The following is a 21,914-nucleotide window of genomic DNA, read 5'->3' as shown; positions in this document are numbered from 1 at the left end:
TTCCACTAGATCATTCAGAGTAATTCTTTCGTAGGTCATAAAATGTTCCCTATTTCGGATGCAAGAACCATCACCCCCATAAGTGGCATTCTTCATCCTCGGATCCTGCTCCTTGCTGGACATGTGAGTGACCAGTTTGACCCGATGGCCCCGATTAATGGAACTCTTGATGAAGATCTTTTTCATTAAGTCCCACTCAGATGGTTGGAGAAGTAACTACAATTGTGGGTCCTCCTGGATGTTTGAGGATAAAACCACTTGGAGGTGAACTATGGATTTCTTTGATAAATATTCCTTGTGCTAAGGCTAAGAACAAAGCAGGATATGCCAGGCCACTATCACCCCTCGAAGTCTCTACACCGCGATCAACACTTCTCTGCCTAACGTTTGTCCTAAAAGGGTCACTGACATTCGTCATAACAAGTTAAGGAGATGTAGTCGGGCTTTAATTCTATACCTACCCACCACAATGACTAAGCCTACATGTATGCATTTATGAAGACTGTGCAAGGAGGGATCAAAACTGGACGTGTTCGTTTTAGACCATGCATCGTCTGCCAATGGACCTAGTACACACCTGTCAAGTTTCTCAGGTCCGTCCTTATCGAGCTTTTCCAGTGCACGTGTGTTTTCTTTGAACTCTGGGACTTGTGCGCTTGATTATTCCATTATAACACCGGGACTACAAGTCCCAGAGTTCAAATAAAGAATCACATCTGCACCTGGGAAAGTAGGCAACTATGCTAAAAGGAGGCAGGGCCCTGGTGACTTTCTATTATCAGACCATCATTCAGAAAAACACCAGGCCATTTCAAATAAATTGAACAACTTATGCGCCTGCATAAATAGATGTACAGGTGCAGTTTATTTATTTACCTAGCTTGTTACATGAGGCCGGCCATACTGCAAATGCTTTCCGCAAGCTGGACCTAAAAACATTATGCAGGCCACTGTGACGGGATTTCCTTGTGAAATAATTTTTTGGGGTTGGATTATTGCTGTGAACCAATTAAGAAGACTGACTTTGTGGCTGTCTGTGACAGGAGGAGCCTGGTGACGATGCGAGCGCATCATAGGAGGTGGGACCACAAACAGCCAATAGCATGAGGTGAGAGAGCAATACTCCTGTGAGCGAAGTCGAAGCCCACTCTATGTACATTTTAAAGAAATTACGACAATAGCTCGTGCATTCAACTGTATTTAGGCCTGCAGACAAAAAGGTGAGTTTGGCGCCAGGCTAATCCATATCCTTGTTGCCAAGATGAAAGAGGCAGTTAGCCATTCAGCAGCAAAATCACAATGGCAGGTTTATTACCTCTACAGCAAACATGCCTGTTTAAGCAGTGTGGCTATTCACCTGGTTGACAGTTATTGTATTATTATTTTCTCCTAATGTATCCTGTCAAAAGGCAATGGAAGGGTTGTATTTACCCTGAGGGCAGGTCTAGTCACAGGATCAGTCGGGCTTTGTTAACGCTTTGGTGCCCTTCTCTGGTGCACACAGTAGTTTTCTTTGATCGCAGGACCGCAGAGGATTGGCTACTAGCTAACGTTATGCACGTCAGCCGGTGGGTTCCCACCCGTGCAACAAGCACGCAGAGGAGGTGTGACGTAACGGCAGAGCTGGCGCTGGTGGAACCCGGTTCGAGTCCCGCCATCGGCTCAATATACTGCGTTTAGGAGCAAATCACTTAATCGCGCTGTGCGCGACCCCAGCGATCTCTGCCCCCAACCACCAAAAAGAAAAAAATCAGACCATGTGTAGGCTGGTGCTCATTTAAGGTGCCCCTGGGCTGCGTTCACTCTATATAAAAACTGTAAGAAAAAAAACGCTTACGTATTTTGGTCTAATTTATTCATTTAGGCTGACGTTTTATGTTTGTAACTTTAGTGCATGGTAACCTTGGATTTTTTGGGCTATCGTTTTTCGTCATTTCTCCACCTCGAGCTATCGAAATGTACCAGCGATCCGTTTTTGGGCACATTGTTTTTTTGTACGTAGGAAGCACTACCCTCACAGAGATCGAATTGGAGGCTGCCTGTTGGCTGCGGTTGTGGCGAGATCTAACTTCAACCGAATCACCAGGCAAGATATGGGCGCGGCCAATAGGAGCTGAGAACACTAACCAGGCAACAGATGCTCGTGCTCATCACCGCACACGTCCATGACATTTCAACTTACCAGGTACCATCTTTTCATCTCGAGTCTGTAAACCCTCACAGAATCCCTACCCTATACTGAAAGACACCACACAATCCTCAAGCCTTGAATCCCCTTTGCCGCCTACTGCAGGCAGGGCGGCAGCTCCAAGCATCGAGGAGCATCTGCAGGCACATCAAAGTGTGGTGTGTAAAATTGGGCATGTATAGTTTGCTTCGGGGAGTGTGTTGTTCTGCTCACAGTTTTTTCGCTCCTTTTCCAATACTCATTTCGGGATTGGACATGTACACTATTACGAAAATGCACATGTCTAACTTGCCAGGTGCCCAATGAGCTCCATAAGTGTCCAACCTATTAATTTAATGTATACAGCCAAAATATACACCCACTGGGGCATGGCCTGCTGTTTCACCACTTGTCCACTTTCTGACTTTTCATAATTACTGATTTTTAAATCTTTAAAAACTATATCTGTGGTACCATTGCGTGGTTCATTGTTTCAAAATGTAGGGACTATCATTTGAAAACATGGTCATCAGCTAGAAATAAATACATTTTGTATTATTCAAAAAGTTTGGAGCAGAATACATGCGCTTGGACAAAAAAAACATATAATGTTTATCTTTCGCGTGTAAGACATGGGATAGTCATCTTGTGGAAGCATGATGGATCTTCTGCAGTTTTGTTGAGAGAAAGGACTGGTCACAAAGCCAAGCCCAGCAGAGAGGACATTTCCGCCTTTGATCAGATACTGCAACAAGGTGTCTATCAATAAAAAGGGGACAGGCAAATCTCTCTCCCCCAGATGTTGTAATATGTATTCTACTACCGTGTTCGAAAGTGAATAAACCTTTATTCTGTGGTTGACCGCAGGTGCCATTTCTCTTATGACCCTGCACACATCCGCTGACAGATTCAGGCAGCGTTTCACCAGGCCTCCATCTCTACTCATCAACGAACCGGAACTACCTTACATGTTTTTGCTTTCAGCTTCCGGGCCGACTGTCGCATCCTGCATGTATTTAGAATAGTGTTTTTCAGTTGGTTTAAACCTGGCTTTTTTGGGCCGCCAGCTGTAGAACATAAAAACGGTTCCATTATTTTCTGTTGCCATAAGACTGCACTTTATACTAATTAGAAGCAAGTTCCTAGAGGCGGTTTAATTTGCAAGGTAAAAGCGTTTCATAAATAATCTGCCCTCTGAAAGCGGAGATAGGATTGTGCGTATCACGGCACCACGGTGAAAAAACAGGAGCAGGACCCGAGCCAGAGAATGCCTGGGGTGAGTGACGGCCCTGCTGACTCCTGGGACAGTGATCCTGCCTCTCGAAAAAGAAAAGGCAGGAAGGCAGCTGGCAGTGCACGTCAGATGGCTTGCCAGCACTCTGGTGATGACACTGCCTTTCATTAGGTGCCCATCATCAGGTATAGAGTGTAATTGTTCAGCGCGAGCTAAGGTGCCCATCTGTTGAACATGATGCCAGTCGGTGCTGCTGGCGAGGCTTTACAGGAGGCGAGGTTCGAATTCAGGGACTTCTCCCTCCACCCCACCAGTCAGCTACCTCCACCCTCTCACCTCTCCTCCCCATTACCACGTACCCCCTCCAATGGAAGAGGCTCTCCAGCCTTCCAGTGACAGGCAAGCACAACTATAGAGTAACAGCGAGAGGCTGAAAGGCTGGGAGGGCCGGGGCAGGGTCAGTCACATACGTCTGACCAAGTTCTACAAACACAAGACTACACCAGGACGTTCACGGTTTCCTAAAGCCAAACCAGCTACTACCCAAAACCCATAGGTGACACCAACACGGTTCAGTCTGACGGATTGCTCTCTACATTTACTTTTGGCCTGTAGACAACTTTAGCTGTCTATCGACAGCCTCATTTAATCAAAAGAATTCATAAAAACTTTTACAGCATTTTTTTCTGTTCAGCTGTCAATCACATTTTGCGTCTGTCAACCACACCCTAATTAGAACCTTTTGTGTGTGACCCCAATAGGAATCATACTCTCCTTTGATGCGATTTAAAACTAAAAAGGTTTTCTATACCCGAACTAAGTACACCAAGCTGCTAGTGGGTACCAGTCTGTCCAGTCCATTAAAAGTATGTGCGATGGTTAACTTTTTAAAATGTAACATTTTTTATAGTTAGTACATGCGTTTAGATAGCAGCATATTTTCTTTTTTGTGGCGTGTGTTTGTTGTAAACAAATAACCAGTGCACTAATTTGCCAGAGCTATTGGCTTTTGGCAATACCTGTTTTTATGAGGTATTTTCACCATCCAATATCAGTTGTAGGAGCACACGCAAAAAATACAACGGGCCTATTACATAAGAGTAGAGAAATTAAATATTGATATGCGACTCTTTTTCGAAAATATTTTTGTACTTGTCACTCGTGAGTTTAAAATCATTTTATAGAATGGAGGACTCATGAAGATTTGAAGGAGCTAGGCAGTGATGATAACCAGCATTGGCAAAGGCAGTCGGTCTGTCTTTCGAATTTGCCAAAGTAGACCTATTGGTTTTGCCAATGCTTTTTTGCTGATTTTGTTCAGCATTGGTAAAAGTTAAATAAAAATCAATACGGGGGCCCTAGTGTGAGGTAATAAACGCATGTACGCTTTAACAGGCATGCGTGCTCCCACGTCACAATGCAGTAGCCATTTTCGGTCGAGTTGAAATGTACAGTTCCAAGATATGGCAGAGGCACTTGGAGGCGCAAATAAAGAAGGTAAAAGCAGTAGTTCGGAAGCAATTTGCAGCCAAATACCCCCTCAAAAAGTTTACAAAAATTCAATCAAAAAGCGGAAAGTGTGGGGGAGCAACGCTGGTGACCAAAAAGTTAAGGACATGTCATCAATGGATAGGGGTAAGGGGTGTTAAAAAAAAAAAAACTAGAGATGTTCGGCGAGGTGTGAGGGAAGCAATGGGACATGGAATGGGAAAACAGCAGGGAAAGCACAGAGTGCAAAGATCACACAGCGGAGACCGCTAGTAAGCACAGGCACCCGCTCTGAGTGTTAAAAGAAAAAAAGGAGTTCCTGAATGTAAGCAGTGGAAGGACATAGGTAATCAAAACATGATAGAAAATAAATGCTTCAGAGACAGGACGGAGAAAGAATGCAGAGCGGAGCCAGTTAAAAACAAGTTAGTTAGAATCAACCAAGAAAGCAGAGCAGGGCAATGGCACAAAGCCATCTCTATGTGCATATTTTAATGTATTAGAAACATATGGCCATAAACAACATATTGCTGAAGCTGTCTGTCGGCAAGACCTAAAAATGGGTGAAGTTAGGGAAACAAATGAGGGAGAAAAGCAGAGACAGGGAACAGGTGGGAATAGAAAGGGAGAGGGAGAAAGAGGGAGGAGAGAATATGGCCTAAGGACCAGGGGATCACACCCTGGAGGAAGGGGGAGCGGGAAACGAAGACCTGAGCAAGCGAGAGTACAATATGGGAAGGCAGGAGGAAAGGGGAGGGCAGAAGGGAGGGCACTTGGACTAGAAGACACCTGGGGAGGAAGGGAGAAGGATTCCAAGAGGGCTCGTGAGGAACTGGTGGGAGTAGCGCGTGAGCACCAGAGGTGGGCCGAGGAGGCTGAGCGGTGAGGGACCAGAGGCTTTAAGGAGCCCAGGGCAGTTGGGGAAGAATAAGGACTAGAGGGACGTGAGCGTCTCATCCTTAGTGCCCCTGTGGCACTAGGAATCCTGTACCAGACCGAAAGCTCATACCAGATATGCAGCATTCTTCTGCCCTCTCAATGAGTGTATCGCCTGACTCCTTCGTTTCCTCTTTCTCAACTGCTCCTTCCTTTCCCTAGATATGTTTACCTTGCGTCTCCAAAATCCCTCTGATTGGAGACTTGGGTTGGGTTCCTGTAACAATATTATGTATTCCGGGAATTGCAGTCCTGGTTCACCTCTACTGAAGCAGTGGGTGCCAATAACGTGGTTTCTAGAAGGAAATGATGTCTTAAGTCATTGGGTTAGCTGGTAAACACATGCAGAAAGGCCTCGCATGTTTTGCGCTGACGTGGACTTAGAGGGCCCCAGACCTCAGGTCTCACTCATTGCGAGTGGCACTCACATATCTGCAGGTCAGTTTGAGCTCTCACTCAAGAAGGCCAGTTGTCACTCTCGCTGGGAAGGACTCGATCATGAGCTCTGCAAGTGCAGAGTAAGTCCTGGGAGCTGCACAAGCTTCAGGAAGGACACCACATCTAAGGGGCCCTTCTATGGTCTTTATTTTAATAAAGAGAGCTGCTTTGAACACACCGGGTGCTGCTCCACTAATTCTACCAGCCATTTTTCTACCTTAGTGAGCTTTTGGTTGTTATTCCATTACTTCAACATTTGAATGTTATCATCTAAATTAAGTCAACTCCTCGCAATTCATGTTAAAGTTAGTGTGACATCACTTCCGGTGATGTAAAATACTAGTTAGTTCTCACTCCTAAGACCTTTCAAAACTTAAGAACAAAGAGAGTACAGAGAGAATGGTGGTGGTGGTGGGGCGGGGGGTCGAATACAGCAGGCCTGTACTGAGAAACAGAAGGGCGGGAATGTAGGCAGGACAGGGAAACAATGGAGGAGGAGCAGGAATCCATGATTTGAGGCTGATTTTAGAGGGCACCAGGGCATGAACCTACTGACGGCAATAAACCGGGGGTCAGGGAGGGGTGGGGGCTGCGGGAGGGGGCCCTCTCAGGAGGACGCAAGGACTGGGGGTCCTTCATGGGTAATGCGGCAGGAGCTCTGGTGGGTGCAGGTCACGCACATATTGCATGCTATTTCTTCTGAAACAGTTGCTTCAAAAGAAGAGAACTCTGTGAGGAGCCGCTGTGGGTAATGAGAAGCAGACCTGGGGCAGAAGAACTTAAATTATTCGGTCTTTCGGTGGAGTCTAAGGCAACACATGACATGTCGGTACACATTGATCGACGGGAAACTGTATGTAAACAAGGAAGAAGGACTAGAAGCAGAGCACGAATTTAATGCAGGCCGATAATTATACGAATCAAAGTTTTTGTGGAATGCGAAAAAATCTTAATGGACTATGCAAGCATTTTAATTAATTACGCAATAAAGTATAAACCACCTTAATGGACTGGGCGAAAAATCGCAAAAACACATCGCTTTCTGACAAAACATTTGATTTGTGTATTAAAAAAAACAATTAGGCCACATTTTGGGTGAAAACGTCCCGTAGAGCCCTGACGTCACAGTGAATATTCAATGGCTGAGGTGTGGGGGAGGGAATAGTAGACTTCTCACGACCCCCCAACAGAAGCTGGAGCTTCTCGGAAAGGCCAGAGAAAGATTACACACTCTCACGAAGGCGATGGGTTCCAAGTACAGAGTTTTATTTCCACGCCGGTGCCTCCATCTGCTTTTAAACTCCACTAAGCAGGACGTGCAGTGTTTCACCTCAGGCCTCCCCGATCAGCACCATTTCCCCTGCGAGGATGGGCCACTTTGAAGGTTAACCGAGCTGGAAAGAATAATAAAACCAGCGTGAGTACACGCTGGCTCACCATCAGATGGGTAAGGAAAGCTCATGCTGTGTTCAGGGTTCTGACAGCCCTAACGTGTGCACAGAATTAGCATTTTGGAGGAAAAACAAAGTGTAATGCGAGCAATCTCTGGTGACCTCATCAGCTGTGCTGACGGTGCACTTTCTCCTCGTGTTCCACTCCTTTCTTCCAGGAATGCAGCAGCCAAATTTAGTAATTTAATCAGCTTTCCAGTTTCTCAGGATTTTTCAGATTTTATTGGGTAGCCTCCCCCCTACATTATTTTTGAGAAACGTAAATTGGTTGCTCGTTAAATATTTTGAGTAAAATATTCCTCACATCTTAAAAGGATGTTGCAGATCACCAAATAATTCCCTTACTATCGCCTGAATTTCTACATAGTGTACAGGATTAGTGCATGGAGTGGGATGAAAAAGGTGGTAGGGCCATAAAATGGGCGTGGCTTGTGAATCCTTGACACGAGGCAGTGGTGCTGGAACGATTTTAAAGTTAGGGTGGTGCCATTCATTTTATATCACAAAAGTCATAGGGACTGAAAAATCCAAGCATCATACAAAAAACACGTGTGAAAAATGTGCCATTCCACAGGAGATCAGTAAGGGTATGTAGCTGGTGGTGCATTTTGGAGCACTGGTCTGGTAGTGCACTGTCATTCAAACGCTGTACATTTCCAGTTGAAATGGCCACTACATTTGAATGGACATGCAGTTTTAATAGTAAAACTAGACAGGACAAAAATGATAATGTGTGGAAATATGGTTTTAGCGAACACGCATTATTCGCACATTATCCAGTGTCATGGTTTGTTTTGATCCAATTAAAATCTTTGGCCCAGATTTATGGTGGCCTAGGGCCATTCCAGCGCCACATTAGCGTCATTTTTTTTATGCTAATGTGGCGTTGGAAGGCCAAAAAGCGCGGAGCCATGTTTACAAAGTGGCGCAGTGTTTGCATTGCACCAATTTTTAACCCCTTGCGCCAGGAATAATGTATGCAAAGGGGGTGTTCCGGCGCTGGTGGGGGGGGGGGGGCATAAAAATGGAGCAAAGGAATCTATGAGATTCCTTTGCACCATTTTTATCGTCATTTTCTAACACCTGCCAAGTGCAGGCGTTAAAAAGAGGCTCCCATTGTGTTGACTGGGTGTCTAGGTGCTTTACAGGATTAGCGTCAACATTTTTGACGCTAGTCTGCAAAGCACTGGTCTAACGTAAAAAAAATATGATGCTAGTCCCTTTGACTACCACCATGGTGCGCCGTATTTTAAATACGGTGCACACATGGTGGCGTTAGGAGGGCACTAAGGGGCACAAGAAAAGTGGCGCTACACTAGGTGCAGCACCACTTTTCCCAAATCTGCCCCTTGGTATTCTATGATGTATAATCATTACATTACAAGGCGCGTTTTCTCTTGCTCAAATTATGCTACGTTGTGACCGATAAATATCCTGTGGAAAACCAACAGGGTTTCGCCAGCATTTTGAGTTTCACACCTTCCAGTGTGGAAAATCCCAGTATTACCTTGCTGGCCCCAGTCTGAGATTGGAGCTTTGAATGGTGGGATAGTGCCACACCCCAGTTCCTCTAAATGTACTGGGTGCAGTATTAGCACAATACTGGCCTGCTAAAATGAGTGACTTAGCCAGTTCTGGCAGAATGACCTGTGAACTCAGGACCGAAAGGCAATCTATCCCTCCCACCATCAGAACCATTCCCTCACACAAAGGCTCCCCTTATTATGAGTGGCCCGGTAAATGGACTGGATTTAACCCCCTCCCAGAGCTTCCTATACTGGGGTATCAGCAACATGGGAGGGGAGAAGTCGTCCTACTACAAGATGAACCCTGAGTGTCCACTAAGAGTTAAGGAATTACAAGGGAATTGGTAATTCCAGGTCCAATTGGCCCGGTAATTCCTCATTTCCACCTGTATTTTCTGCAGTTTTCATCTCCAGGTGGAAGTAGAGAGATCTGCGTTGTTCTTGCACGTCTCATCGGCATTAGGAGGCCGCACTAAACAAAAGTTGACTTAAATGTCTTAAGTTCCAACAGCACTTCGAACTGGTTCCATTGTCTTCTTACATCTTAGCTGTCAAAGGGCCTTATTTAGAGTTAGGGGGACAGAATATTCCATCAAAATGTAGAAAATATACCACCCTTCAAGTGCCATAAACTATAAAGCACTTGTTATACGGTGGACGGGACATCCGCCACGTCTGTGACACAGTATCCTGTCTGTCAAACGCTAAATATTGCCCTAAGCGGTTTATAAGAATGCCCTTAACTCACCTCTCTGCCAGCTCCTTTGAATGCCCATTATTTTAAATTCTCTTCTGCCCCAGCATAGCGCCCACCCCTTTGTTATGTGCTTTGTGCGCAATAGGTTTTGGTGGAAAGTGTTCACTTGCTGTAATCATTTTAATGTGTAATTCGCTCTATTAGGTTTAGTCTGCTCTGCATAAAAACATAGAAAAATAAACAAATACCTCATGATAGGCTGCTTGCAATGTCTGAAGTCGACTGGGAAACATAATGACGAGAACATATGAACATGTAGAAGTTCCTGTGTTTAGAACACTATGTCGCCTGTAACATAAGGTTCATATTGTTGTTCTGATTGAGAAAAGCACAAAAAATGCCCCTGCCCACACCCCAGCCTTCTTGTTCTTTGCTATTGTTCCAAACTCCTTTGTGGTTCAGTGCCTACATTTGTGACTTAAACATTTGTAAGGTACAAATGTTGAAGGGCACATTGTCTACAGTTATTCCAATGACCTACGTCTTTGCTCTGGACACTGTGAAGTCCTTGTCCTAATGCATGCTTTTCGCCCACAGCATGAAATGCCACAAGAGAGGGCCAGGGCTGGCTATTATTCATTGTTACCCAGTGCATGAACAGCCATTGTCTTGTCTGTGCCAGGCATGACCTCTGTGCTCTGCTGTACTGCTAACTTGTTTGGACATGCCTGTCTGTAGGTGTGGGCATGCGGTGCCCTGCCATACGTAGGAGTGGGCACGCCTTCCTTCCTTCTTGATGCACTGGTTTTTCTAGAACCAGGAGAGCATATTTTACACTTGTGTTCTGCATTCTCACACGAGGGTAAGGATGTGCTTGCGTGCTGCTGAAGTGGAAACAGGCATATTTACTTTCTCTTGTTTGTCCCTCTCGAGTCTATCACCGCAGAGCTTTTCGGTGGCGAGCTTGAAGCCTTCTTGACTCCCGATGCTACTATTTGCACCTTCTGATATTCTAGGGAATGGAATTGCCCATTTCTGGCATTGAACTGCATTTATATCTAATAGGCAATTTCCTTTTCTTAGCTCACAGTTTTTGGCCTGTCACACTATTCTGAGGCATCACTATGTATCAGTTCCTGCCTTCCTGGTTCTTGCTTTTTAAGTCAAAGCCTATCAGACAGCTCCGACTGGTTTGCTAAAGTCATCTTGGGGACATCCTGCAAGCTTTTCTGGGAATGCATTCTGCCCATTGCTTATCATTGGTTTTGTGGTTCGTAACTCACATTTTCTGGCTTTCCATTTTCTGGCTTTATATGCTTTATATGCCTGTTTGCCCTTCCCTTTACCCAAAAGCTGTTTACTGAATTCTTCCATGAACTCGCTTTCTGTAAACAGGTTTTTAAATCTTGTTCTTATATTGTCATGTTTGTTGTGCATTTAAAGATAGAGGTCAAATGTCGGACTCTCTCTTCCAGGGACCTTGGTGTTTGTTATTCTTTCCCTGACTTTAAAGTAAGTTGAAGGGTAGTGGAAACAAATATTTGAATATGATCATAACACATCAATGCCACTCACATCTACCCCACTCCAGTCTAATCTAACCCACTCCACCCTCTCTAATGTACCTTACTCCACTTCACCCCAGACTACCCTACTCCAGTCTACGCCATCTAATCTGCCCCAGGCATATACACCATACACCAATATATCAGTGGATCTGTCCGAACTTGGATGTTGGGCATTAAACAAATATTGGAATGCTCAAATATATTCTGCTTATGGACTGCACAGGATCTGTACATATTGTGAGACCTGTCTACAAGCAGAGCTCTGGGGGGACTGTATATCCTGCTTAGCAGCTCTGAGGAGCCGCCGAGGCCAGGATCTTTACAAACATTGATGCTGGTCATTAAACACAGCTTGGAATTCTCTGTGTATATGTTACTTGTGGACTGCCGAGAATCTGTACATGTTGTGAGACCAGTCTATAAGCAGAGCTTTGGCGTTTTTGTAGCTCCTTCTTCTAGGCTCTGCATTGTATCTGTATAAACTTTGATGCTGATCATTAAAGCGTGCTTACAGGTGTCTGTGTGCCCCCTTACTGACTCCAAGCTGAGGGTCTCCGTAGAATAAGGGTCTTGTTGCAGTCAATCAGCAGATCTGACAGTTCGTCGGTACATCTCACTTAGTGACTTGTGTGTTCTTCGTATTACAGCAATTTTCCAAATGTCACGTGCCCTCGTCCATCTGCTCAATATTGCAACATGATAAACCTTTCGCTGTCCAAAAATAGTTGGTTTCATCAGCGCCTGTTTATAAGCCAACGTCATAGCTCTTTGAAGACTTGGGGAGAGGATTGCCACAGTCTCATGCAAATTGTTGACTGAAGGATTATAACTCCGGTCTAATCTCAGTTAACAATGTAGCCCAGTCGGTTCTGGGATCCTGTAACTTCCCAGCAGCAGGCTGGGGCTCATAGGGGTTAATTGGCAGCAGCTGGGGCTCTCTGTTCCTTAGTAGTAACAGGTCGTGGCTTCCCAGCAGGTTGGGGATATTTTTTGTTCGCCAGCAGCAGGTGGGGGATCACCAGGTAGAGATGATATTTTCTCAGTATCCTATGCACCTCTCAGCACCATTCTACGTCTCTCTAACAACAGGCTGAGCATCTTTGAGGTTCCCCAGCAGCAGGTTGAGCTCGCCAGCAGCAGGTTACGTCTCCTTACTAGCAGACTCATCTCCCCAGCAGTACGCTGCTTCCCTGCAGTTACAGGCTGAGGATCTTTGAGGCTCCCCAGCAGCAGGTTGAGGCTGCCAGCAGCATGTTACGTCTCCTCAGTAGCAGATTAATTTCCCCAGCAGCACGCTGCTTCTCTGCAGCAGGTTGAGGCCACCAGCAGCAGGTTATGTCTCCCGAGGAGGAGCAGGTTTATCTCCCCAGCAGCGCCTTACTTCTCTCCAGTAGCAGGCTCCACCTCTGCATTAGCCGGATGCCGGTAACACGACTTCCCTCTGACAATGACAACTGTACCTGGGGCGTCGACAGAAGGTATCAATGTGCTGGACTGTATCAGTGGTGCTTGAATTTGTCTGAATGTGTTATCCTCTGTGTTCGACATCCCTTGGTGCCAGAGGTGCCCTTGAGATGTTTCATCCTGTTGCTGTTGCAGGTTCCTGTGGTTTGGTGCAGGACCGTAAATCACCAAAAGCCCCTGGCAGAGACGCCTCTGGGTGACGCACTAAAGCACCCACTGGGAGGAGATGACATAAAGGTTGTTTTCATTCCTCCTTAACAGGCAGGTTATGTTACGTGAAAGGCCAGGTATGCTCTGCAACAAAGAGCCATTATGTGTTGCCAGCAAAATGAGGAGCGGTTGCCTGGAGTGTGGGAGGCATTTGAGAGCTAAGTCAGAATGTCGGGACTGTCCTACATGCTAATCAATTTATCCCGATATGTCGCAGTGATACTTTTTTAGCGCCGCATTTGCGTCATTTTTTGACGCAAAAAAAGTGCAAACTTACAAAATACAACTGTATTTTGTAAGTTTGCGCCGAATTTGCGTCCAAAAACGAGCAAATGTGGTGCTAAAAAAGTATAAATATGGGCCGAAGTAACTGTAGTAGCGGTTAATAATCACTGATACCACAATACTGGTAACCTTTCTGATATCGCAAGATCGATTACGCCCAGTGTCTGGCTGGGGCCGCTCGCTGTCATGGGAGAAACGCTCCAGTGATTTGAAGGTCAGAGAGAGGGGACGCGCGGGTTGTACCCCTGCCCCATAGATCTGTTAGGCTGCTAGTGTGCGGACAGTAACATGGGGCACTAGGGGGCGGTGTTTCTAGGAGGGAATGGGGCGAAGCCCACACCTAGAGAAATAATAGGCTCTCATCCACACCCAAGCCGGATACACGAGCCTGCCGGTGCCAGTATGCTACCGCTGGCCGGGTGACTCAGTGTGCTAAATGCTGGCTGCTGCTGTACCTGCAAGTGTGCGCACGCCGACCCAGCGATTTCAACATAGAATTCCTGTTGGACACAGCAGCCGTTCATCCGCTAGAGGTCGATAAACCGGGTAACATTAAATTAGCAAGCACTTGCAGAGCGAACCTTAGGCCTCGTCCCCAGACTGTTAACATCCTGGAATGGATACCATTAACCAGGGGATCAAGCTCCGGACCCTGCTTAATGTTCCTGCTCCCCCGAAATCAGCCAGGTCCCCCAGTTGCTTGGGTCGGAGCAACCACTGTGATGTGCCGCAGAAACGAAACACCCCGTGGTCACTTACACACCGCACAGGCTTTATCGGTGGGGCCACCCCAGCATGATTCAGTGCAGTCTCTGACCCCGAGGTGACCCCTCCACCCAAGTTCGTGTTGCACACCTTGGTGAAGGTGTGGTGGTCAGTTCCCCCTTGGTTGGAGGTGTGGTGGTCAGTGGGCCCTTGATTGGAGGTGTGGTGGTCAGTGGGCCCTTGATTGGTGGTGTGGTGGTCAGTGTCACCTTGGTGAAGGTGTAATGGTCAGTGCCCCCTTGTTTGGAGGTGTGATCGTCAGTGACCCCTTGGTTGGAGGTGTGGTGGTCAGTGTCACCTTGGTGAAGGTGTGGTGGACAGTGTCGCCTTGGTTAAGGTGTGGTTGTCAGTGCCCCCTTGGTTAGAGTTGTGGTGGTCAGTGCCCCCTTGGTTAAGGTGTGGTGGTCAGTGCCCCCTTGGTTGGAGGTGTGATGGTCAGTGACCCCTTGGTTGGAGGTGTGATGGTCAGTGCCCCCTTGGTTGGAGGTGTGATGGTCAGTGACCCCCTGGTTAGAGTTGTGGTGGTCAGTGTCGCCTTGGTTAAGGTGTGGTGGTCAGTGCCCCCTTGGTTGGAGGTGTGATGGTCAGTGACCCCTTGGTTAGAAGTGTGATGGTCAGTGACTCCTTGGTGAAGGTGTGGTGGTCAGTGAGCCCGCAGTGTGAAGTTGTGCTGGTGTTGTTGCACAGTTCGTCACGTACCTGCCCTTGGTCCGCACTAAACAACCCTCTCTAAGACACAAGTAGAGGCAGCGAAGCACTGGACACCCGAGACCCCCGCGGGAAACACAAAGGAGCGCGCTCGGTGGGCGGGGCCCCAGCAACGCACTGTTTGTGGGGCGGGGTGGTATGCGGTGGTGGGTCACGGTCTGGTAGTCACGTTACTGACTGCGGAGCAATAACGCCTGGTTTCAAATCCCCCTTCTTCCCCCGAAGACCTGCGTGGTCCGGGACCAGTGCTTCATAGCGGTCCAGGTGAAAGTGCTCAGAAACGGGATAAATAACGCCGAGCGCTACAAATTCCTGCCTCTTGAGCCCACAGTAAAAGCTGGGAGGTTGGGGCTGATGACTCCCCCTACGTGGGAAGCTGCTGAGGGACACGTCGGGGTTTGTCGCCTTGTGGAATCCTTCATGGATGGTTTCTCCACTCGCCCCTCATGAGCACAGTGTGCCGAGGGGCAGCAGGTAAAACGCGTTAACTTCTGGGGCATGTTAAATGGAATGGATTCTGCACTCCACATAATAACGAAGTGCACGTGCGCAGACCCCTTCCCGTAGAACTGGGGGGCGACTCACCGCCTAAAATATTATCCACCCCCACCCACCGCCACACAAGTGTCAGGGCCGGAATTGGTAAACTTAAACTGAGCTGATCATTTGGTCTCTCTTTTTGACTATAAATGCTCGTAAAATTATGTGAGAATTCCCTGATGTTTCATCTCACTGTATATGTCTTTCAATTTTAAATACAGAGTACATAGGTGAAGCAAACGAGAAGCAAAAGGTTGCCCAAAGGGGGTGGAAATCATGTTGGGCAGGTCCAGTTTTTTTTCTTTTTAATTTGGAGCTCAGTTTCTAAGCGCTTCTTAGTTTTTCGCGACAGGTAGTAGTGGGACAGTGAGACATATGATTCTGTATATTTCACAGCGCTTAGTGCAACATATTTTTCCTTCTTAGCGATACTTAAAAAGAGGTGCGTCATTTATTCATCTGTCCGACCGAACTCGTGGCCTACAAGTTTACACAAATACACCCTAGCAGCGGGCGTTTTACGTCACGTTAAAGCTTGAGGGAAAACAGTTAACTGGGATAACAAGGTTGGTGTTATGGAACGCTGAGATTACATATCAGCAAGTTTCCATGCAATCCGTTGTTTCTGGGCTATGGGTGCAAAAGGGAAGTTGATGGTTGATGATATCTGCAGAGCCGACTCAGGCGTTCATCCCAACCAGGTCGATGCCAAATAGGTGTAGTCAATTCCTTTGCGCCGTGTGGTTTAGCATCATCATTATTCTGCCTGAGTGTCCCCTAATTTTAGGATGAATACATGTGGAAACAGCAACTGTTCTCTCGAAATAGGGCATTTCCCAAATTGGTTGAACATATACATCTGAGGAGTAAAGCCTTCAAAACAGTTTTAATGTGACTGACCAATTTGTCTTAATAAGTAAATATTTAATTGTACAGCTCGCATAAACATATGGAGGGGTTCAGGGCGCTATAGAGTGATCCGGCGATGCCCTGAAAGGCTGGTGCCCATGAACTACTAAGAAGGCTGAACTACTGAGAGGGCCGGGGCAGAGTTAGGTTTTCACGCAAAGCTGTTAGAAGCGTGGGCGAACTCACTCGCCAAAAGGCATAGTTGGGACCCGTTTTCGTAGCCATTGGGCTGGCCTTTAAGTGTTATGTTGAATATTTGTATTGCGCTTTTGAGAATATACCGTTGCTTCGAAGCGCCGAAGGAGGCAAAATACACCGAAAATGTAAATGTGGGGGCTAGAGGGCGAGGAAGGGGGTCTTTTCGATGAAACCAGCTTCCCCAAAACGCAGGCGCTCCTCTAGACTGAATGACAGCGTTTTACGGGTGCGCCTTCGGGCTTCTTGCGGGAAAGGAGGGAGCTGAAAGGTAGAGGGGAGATGGGGGCGGGAGGTCACGGCATGAGGAGACAGAGAGGGCCAGTGAGGCTGTGGTGCGAGAGGCAGCAGTTGTAGGAATCCGGACTGGACAGTTCACTGCTTGTAAGACAGTCGGGCAGGCCGGGAATGCCACAGGGAGACGGGAGAGAACCACCCCCCCCCTCAAAAAAACAAAAACCTCACTCTACACAGTCGAGTCAAGCAGGCTCGGTCTCGGGGATACATCTTCCTGTGGGCCCACCCGTGAAGGGGGACTGAGAGCCAAGGCCTGCTGGTGCGGAGTCTGGGGGAGGAGGCAGGCTTCGGGGCTCACGGGTGACACTCCACTGGGTATGTGTGCCTAACCCCTCCCACCCTAGGAGGACCTGTACCTCGCCTTCAGTGCTCGCGATCCACTGCCGGGAGCCCAGTGGGCCGCTCGCATCTGGAACCCCGCATCGGCTGGTGCTCACTTGGCATGAATTGTGCTGCACTTTGGGCTTAATGTGCAACATCCTGTGGGTGCTAGCTAGCCCCACGAGGCCTACCTAGTGCTACCTACATACACCAGGGTGAGTGAGTGAATGCATGAATGAATGAATGAATGCAGTGCGTCCGGGTGGCAGCGCAGCCCTCAGGGGAGCGCACGGAGCGCTAGTAGGGTTGGCGCAGACAGGCACGGGTGTCTCTGGGCGGCTGCTTGGCCTGGGGCACAGTCACTGTCATGTCGACTTCCTCCTGACTCGGCCCTGGCGCCCTTTCAGAGGCAGCCGGGCACTCTTCCGACTCCACAGCAGCTCTGTCGGCACTGTGCAGCTTGGTGAGCAAGTATGGCTATTTATATGGTAAATTAAAATAGACGCACAGGCAGCAGTTGGGAAACAACGTAGCAAAGCTCTCGGCCATGAGGACACCCATAGGAAAACCAATGAGCAAGGAATTCCACCCTGGCGGAGCCCGTCCGCGCTGAAGAAGACACAAAGTGTCTAGACAGGGTACGTCACAGCAGCTCGGTGGGTTGAGCGCCTTAAGCCGAGCTCTGGGCTGAAGGAAGCCGCAGGGTGGAACTCGCAGGCCCTTGACCTCTCCAGGATCGATAACATCGGCCCCATTGAGAGGAGAACATATTTGTTTTGTTTAAACGCTCAGAGGCAATTACGTGGGTAAGCTGTTGATGTAAAATCTGAACCCATTCGTCGCAGCTCTCAGCTATTACTGTGGAGGACTTTACACACCTACACAAAAGGGAAAAGGGGACAATCAAATTTCCAGAGGTGCCTGTGGCACCTACACCGCCACGTAGCCCCCGTGGAACTCCCCCCCCCCCCCCCCCCCCCGGCAGCTCCAGGGGCACTCCCCTGTAGCTGCAGGTTTAAGGGACTGATCCACCTCTGCCCATGGACTTCACCCACAGTATCAAGAGAACTCATCCACCCATTTTCATGAGACTCATCCACAGCACCGACTCCCATGGGACTGACCCACAGAACCAGGAAACTCGACCCACCCACTCACATGGGGCTCACCACAGCACCAGGAGACCGCACCCACCCACCCACTCTCACTGGGCTCACCCATGCACCAGGAGACCCCCATCCACCCATTCCTAAGGGACCCACACGCAGCCCTGAGAAAACTCATCTACCCATCCCCATGGGTCTAACCCACAGTACCAGGAGACCCCATCCACCCACTCACGTGGGGATCACCAAGTGCACCAGGAGACACCATCCAACCATTTCCATGGGACTCACCCATAGTACCGGGAGAACTCATCTACCTAACTCCATGGGTCTCACCCACACATCCACTTACCCTCATTGGGATACACCCACAGCATTGGCTTGTCCCCCTTCGAGTCCCACGGGACTCTCCAAAAGCACCTGAAGCACTCCTCCTCCACCCAAAAAGGAACTCACCCACAGCACCCATAAAACTCAATTACCCACTCCCATGGGACTCGCCACCGCACCAATACATATCCACCCTCTCCCACTGGACTCACCCACAGCAACTCACACATCCATCTCCGTGACTTCTCCGACTGCAGCAACAGAACACATCAACCGGCTCACATGGGAGTCACCAAGAGAACTCACTCATCCAGAGCTACAGGGGGACTTCTTCGTCGCCCACACACGGACCCACAGGAAAATTCACCCACTGCCATTGCACGCACTTGCTACCCACACAGATTTGGGCCAACGGAAGGCTCCCTACCACTACTCCTCCACATAGGGGGACTCGCCCTACTCCCGAGTGCACTTACCTAGCGCCTTGAGCAACTCATCGAAGTTCTCAGAGTATTTCATCTTCCATTTCCCGTTGAAGTTCGGCATCTTTTCAGGATGGGTCTCGAGCTGAGCTACACCGAGGGGTAGTGGCAGGTGCGCCTGGCGTGGGACCTCCTAAGGCAGGCCTCTTCCTTCTTCAGCCTCTGTGCTCAGCACCCCGAAATCCCTTGTAAGCACCCTTTTAATCAACTCAGGGCCAACACCCGTCAGCGCACGACGAGGACCGGGACTCGTGTCTGCAGTGAGGGTTCCGCTCCGCGCCCTCCGGTCCCGGGTCTGTGCGCCTCCCGCAGTCGTCCCCTCCCGTGCCCGCTGGCGCTTCCTGAGAGAAGGCGTCTCAGCGCTAACGTTACACCGGCTTTAACACACACCAAGCGCCATGTGTCTTTTTATTCCTCGCCGAGCCCCGGCCTCTCTCCCAAGTCCCTGCCCCTTCTGGGAGGAGCCGGGCAACAAAACCTTTCTCCATCCCACCTGGGGAGTCTGATTCCCCCCACCCCCTTTGTCCCCCACTGCACCCTCTCCCCACCGAAAAGAAAATCTATCTATTTAAAGGTGACACCTAGGACTGCGGGTGGCTGCTGTGTCGGCAGATATTACTGCTTCCTGCGGCGCCTGGTAAATAAATGTATTTTCTTCCCTGAGAATGCCTCGCCTCCCCCCGGATTCCTTCTCCCGCGTCCCCCGATGGGGTTTATTCACTTGTCATTTCTTCAGTTAATCTGCCCGCAAGACCTGGCCAGTCCTTCCCCTGGGTGGCCAGATGGGGATCGGTCTGGTTGGGGGCTGATGGCCGCAGGGCAGGAGTGCAGATTGACAAGTGACTGACTCTAGCCCAACCCAACAAACTTTCGGAGGTTATGTTGACCCTCCAACAGGAGACTGATTCCTTTCTAGCCCCGCGAACACATTGTTTTCAGCATCATCTCGCATCCCCAATAGCACAGTCTGTTTTCTTGAGGTAGCTCTGTCGGCGCCCAAAAGCAGCACTATTCAGCGTTGGGCGCTAAATATATCACAAATCAATAGGTACACCCACCAGTAGGTAAACAACGTGATCTGGGACCATGGCTTTCAAATGAACGAATAAAACACTGAATTAATTATCACAGGAATGAATGAGTGAATGAAACATGTATAGCGAAGGCGATGAAGCGATTTTCCTATAGTCGTTCGTGCACAATAGGATGACCATTGGTGGTTAGAGGTGTCACAGGAGAAGTGCCAACCGACCTCCTCCGCCTACAGTAACGACCTGGACTCGCTGGCACTCCAGTGCGCTCTCTCAGCAGAGATGCCAAAGACCGGTACCACGGACAATCTGCTCTACCCTGCATCCCCCCTGGCTTGGTAGCACCGAGGCCGAGCGCCTAGTGGTGACTGGTAAACAGTATGACCCAGGGGTGATTCATTTAACTCCTCGGTCAGGCCTAAGACTCGACCTTTAGATAAGGAAGTGAACCGGATGGATTCCGTTCACCTGTGTCTTGATTTAGGAAACGTCAGTTCGCACTAGTGCTTAGATGTAATTTAGTTGACGTTAGTGCCCAGAGAAGATTAGCGGTGCATCCAGTCCGGATTCGGTTCCCTCTGCGGTATGGGGGGTCGGAACCAGAGGGAATTCATTAACACAAGGGCATAGCGCTTTCGATCGTGCAGTGTGCGCTGCCCAAACACTGCCGTGTGTATTGTGAAGATAACCTGTATCTTCCCCTCTGGGTCGTCTTTTCTCTTTCTGATATCCCCTTCCCTAGTACAACCCACCTCGCACCACTCACCCCAGGCCCTCCCCATCTCACCGATCTCTGCTCTTCTGCCCTCACCCCTCTATTTCCCCTTCTCTCGTCCTTTCACTCTGTCCATACTTGCCTCGTTCTTTCTCTATTTTCACTTCAACTCACCCCAACTTATTTTTCGTTCCTCCTTTTTGCTTTCATGTCTCCCACCTCTAACATCTCACCCTCTACCCTCTCTTCTCTCCATTTCTCTCTCCTCTCCCTTTATCTTTCTTCACTCTTCTTTCTATCCTTTCACACCCCCTTTTCAATTCTCTTCTCTTCCGTGTCACTTTCTTTTACTCTGACTTTACATTTTCTTCTCACTCCTGGTTTCTTTTCTCACTCTGCATTCCTCTAGCCTCGCCTTTCACCGCTGCCTTAGCTCCTCTTTCCTTTCTCTTCCTTTCTCTCCGGTGTTCCCTCTTTTCCTCACTTCATCCCTCTTTCTTTTCTTTGTTTAATTTCCCTTTCATATATTGCATTTTCTCCTAAATCACTCTATCTTTCCTGTGTCCTCTGTTCCCTCTTATTTCCCTCTTTCCTGTTCCCTCCTCTTTCCTTTATGTTTTACTTCCATGACTTTTTATCTAGTCACACCTCTTTTCCGACCATTCCCTGCCTCCTCTTCCCGTCCACACGTTCCTAAATCTAACTCCCTTTCTCCTTTCGTTACTGCGAGTGTTATCCCGTCTTATCTCCTTTCATCCATCCATCCATCTTTCTTTGGTTCTTCTCTCTCCCCAGCTCATTTCTATCCAGCTGTTGCCTCTGGACCACCTTCCGTGACCTCAAGGGACTTCTTCTTCGTACACTGAAGTTATCTGCTCTTTCCCGAGTTCGAGGGTTTTTCGCATAGAAATAGCTTGAAAGCCCAGCAGACTTCAAAATAACGACCCTAGCGCCTAGAGGCGTCTTGTAGGCAGGCGCGGGACGCTCATTTATTTTTGCGGTGTTTCGTTTATAAAATGTTATTTGTTGAGGCCGAATCCTAACTTTCCCG

The 21,914-nt window shown here is 48.3% G+C and overlaps 1 protein-coding gene across 1 annotated transcript in view; it reads right to left on the bottom strand.

Annotated features, from left to right (window-relative positions):
- CRABP2 (cellular retinoic acid binding protein 2) overlaps window positions 1-19,517 on the bottom strand; it is a 32,331-nt gene extending 12,814 nt beyond the window's left edge. Inside the window, exon 1 of the mRNA XM_069217845.1 lies at window positions 19,112-19,517. Within this exon, the coding sequence (XP_069073946.1) occupies window positions 19,112-19,181 (70 nt within the window). The 5' untranslated portion in view covers window positions 19,182-19,517. The remainder of the gene's footprint in view (window positions 1-19,111) is intronic.
- Between the last annotated feature and the right edge of the window lie 2,397 nt (window positions 19,518-21,914).

Source organism: Pleurodeles waltl, chromosome 12 (genome assembly GCF_031143425.1).
Source record: "Pleurodeles waltl isolate 20211129_DDA chromosome 12, aPleWal1.hap1.20221129, whole genome shotgun sequence".
NCBI lineage: Eukaryota > Metazoa > Chordata > Amphibia > Caudata > Salamandridae > Pleurodeles > Pleurodeles waltl.
Note: the sequence above shows the minus strand (reverse complement) of the source record. Positions and strands in the feature narration are given on the sequence as shown.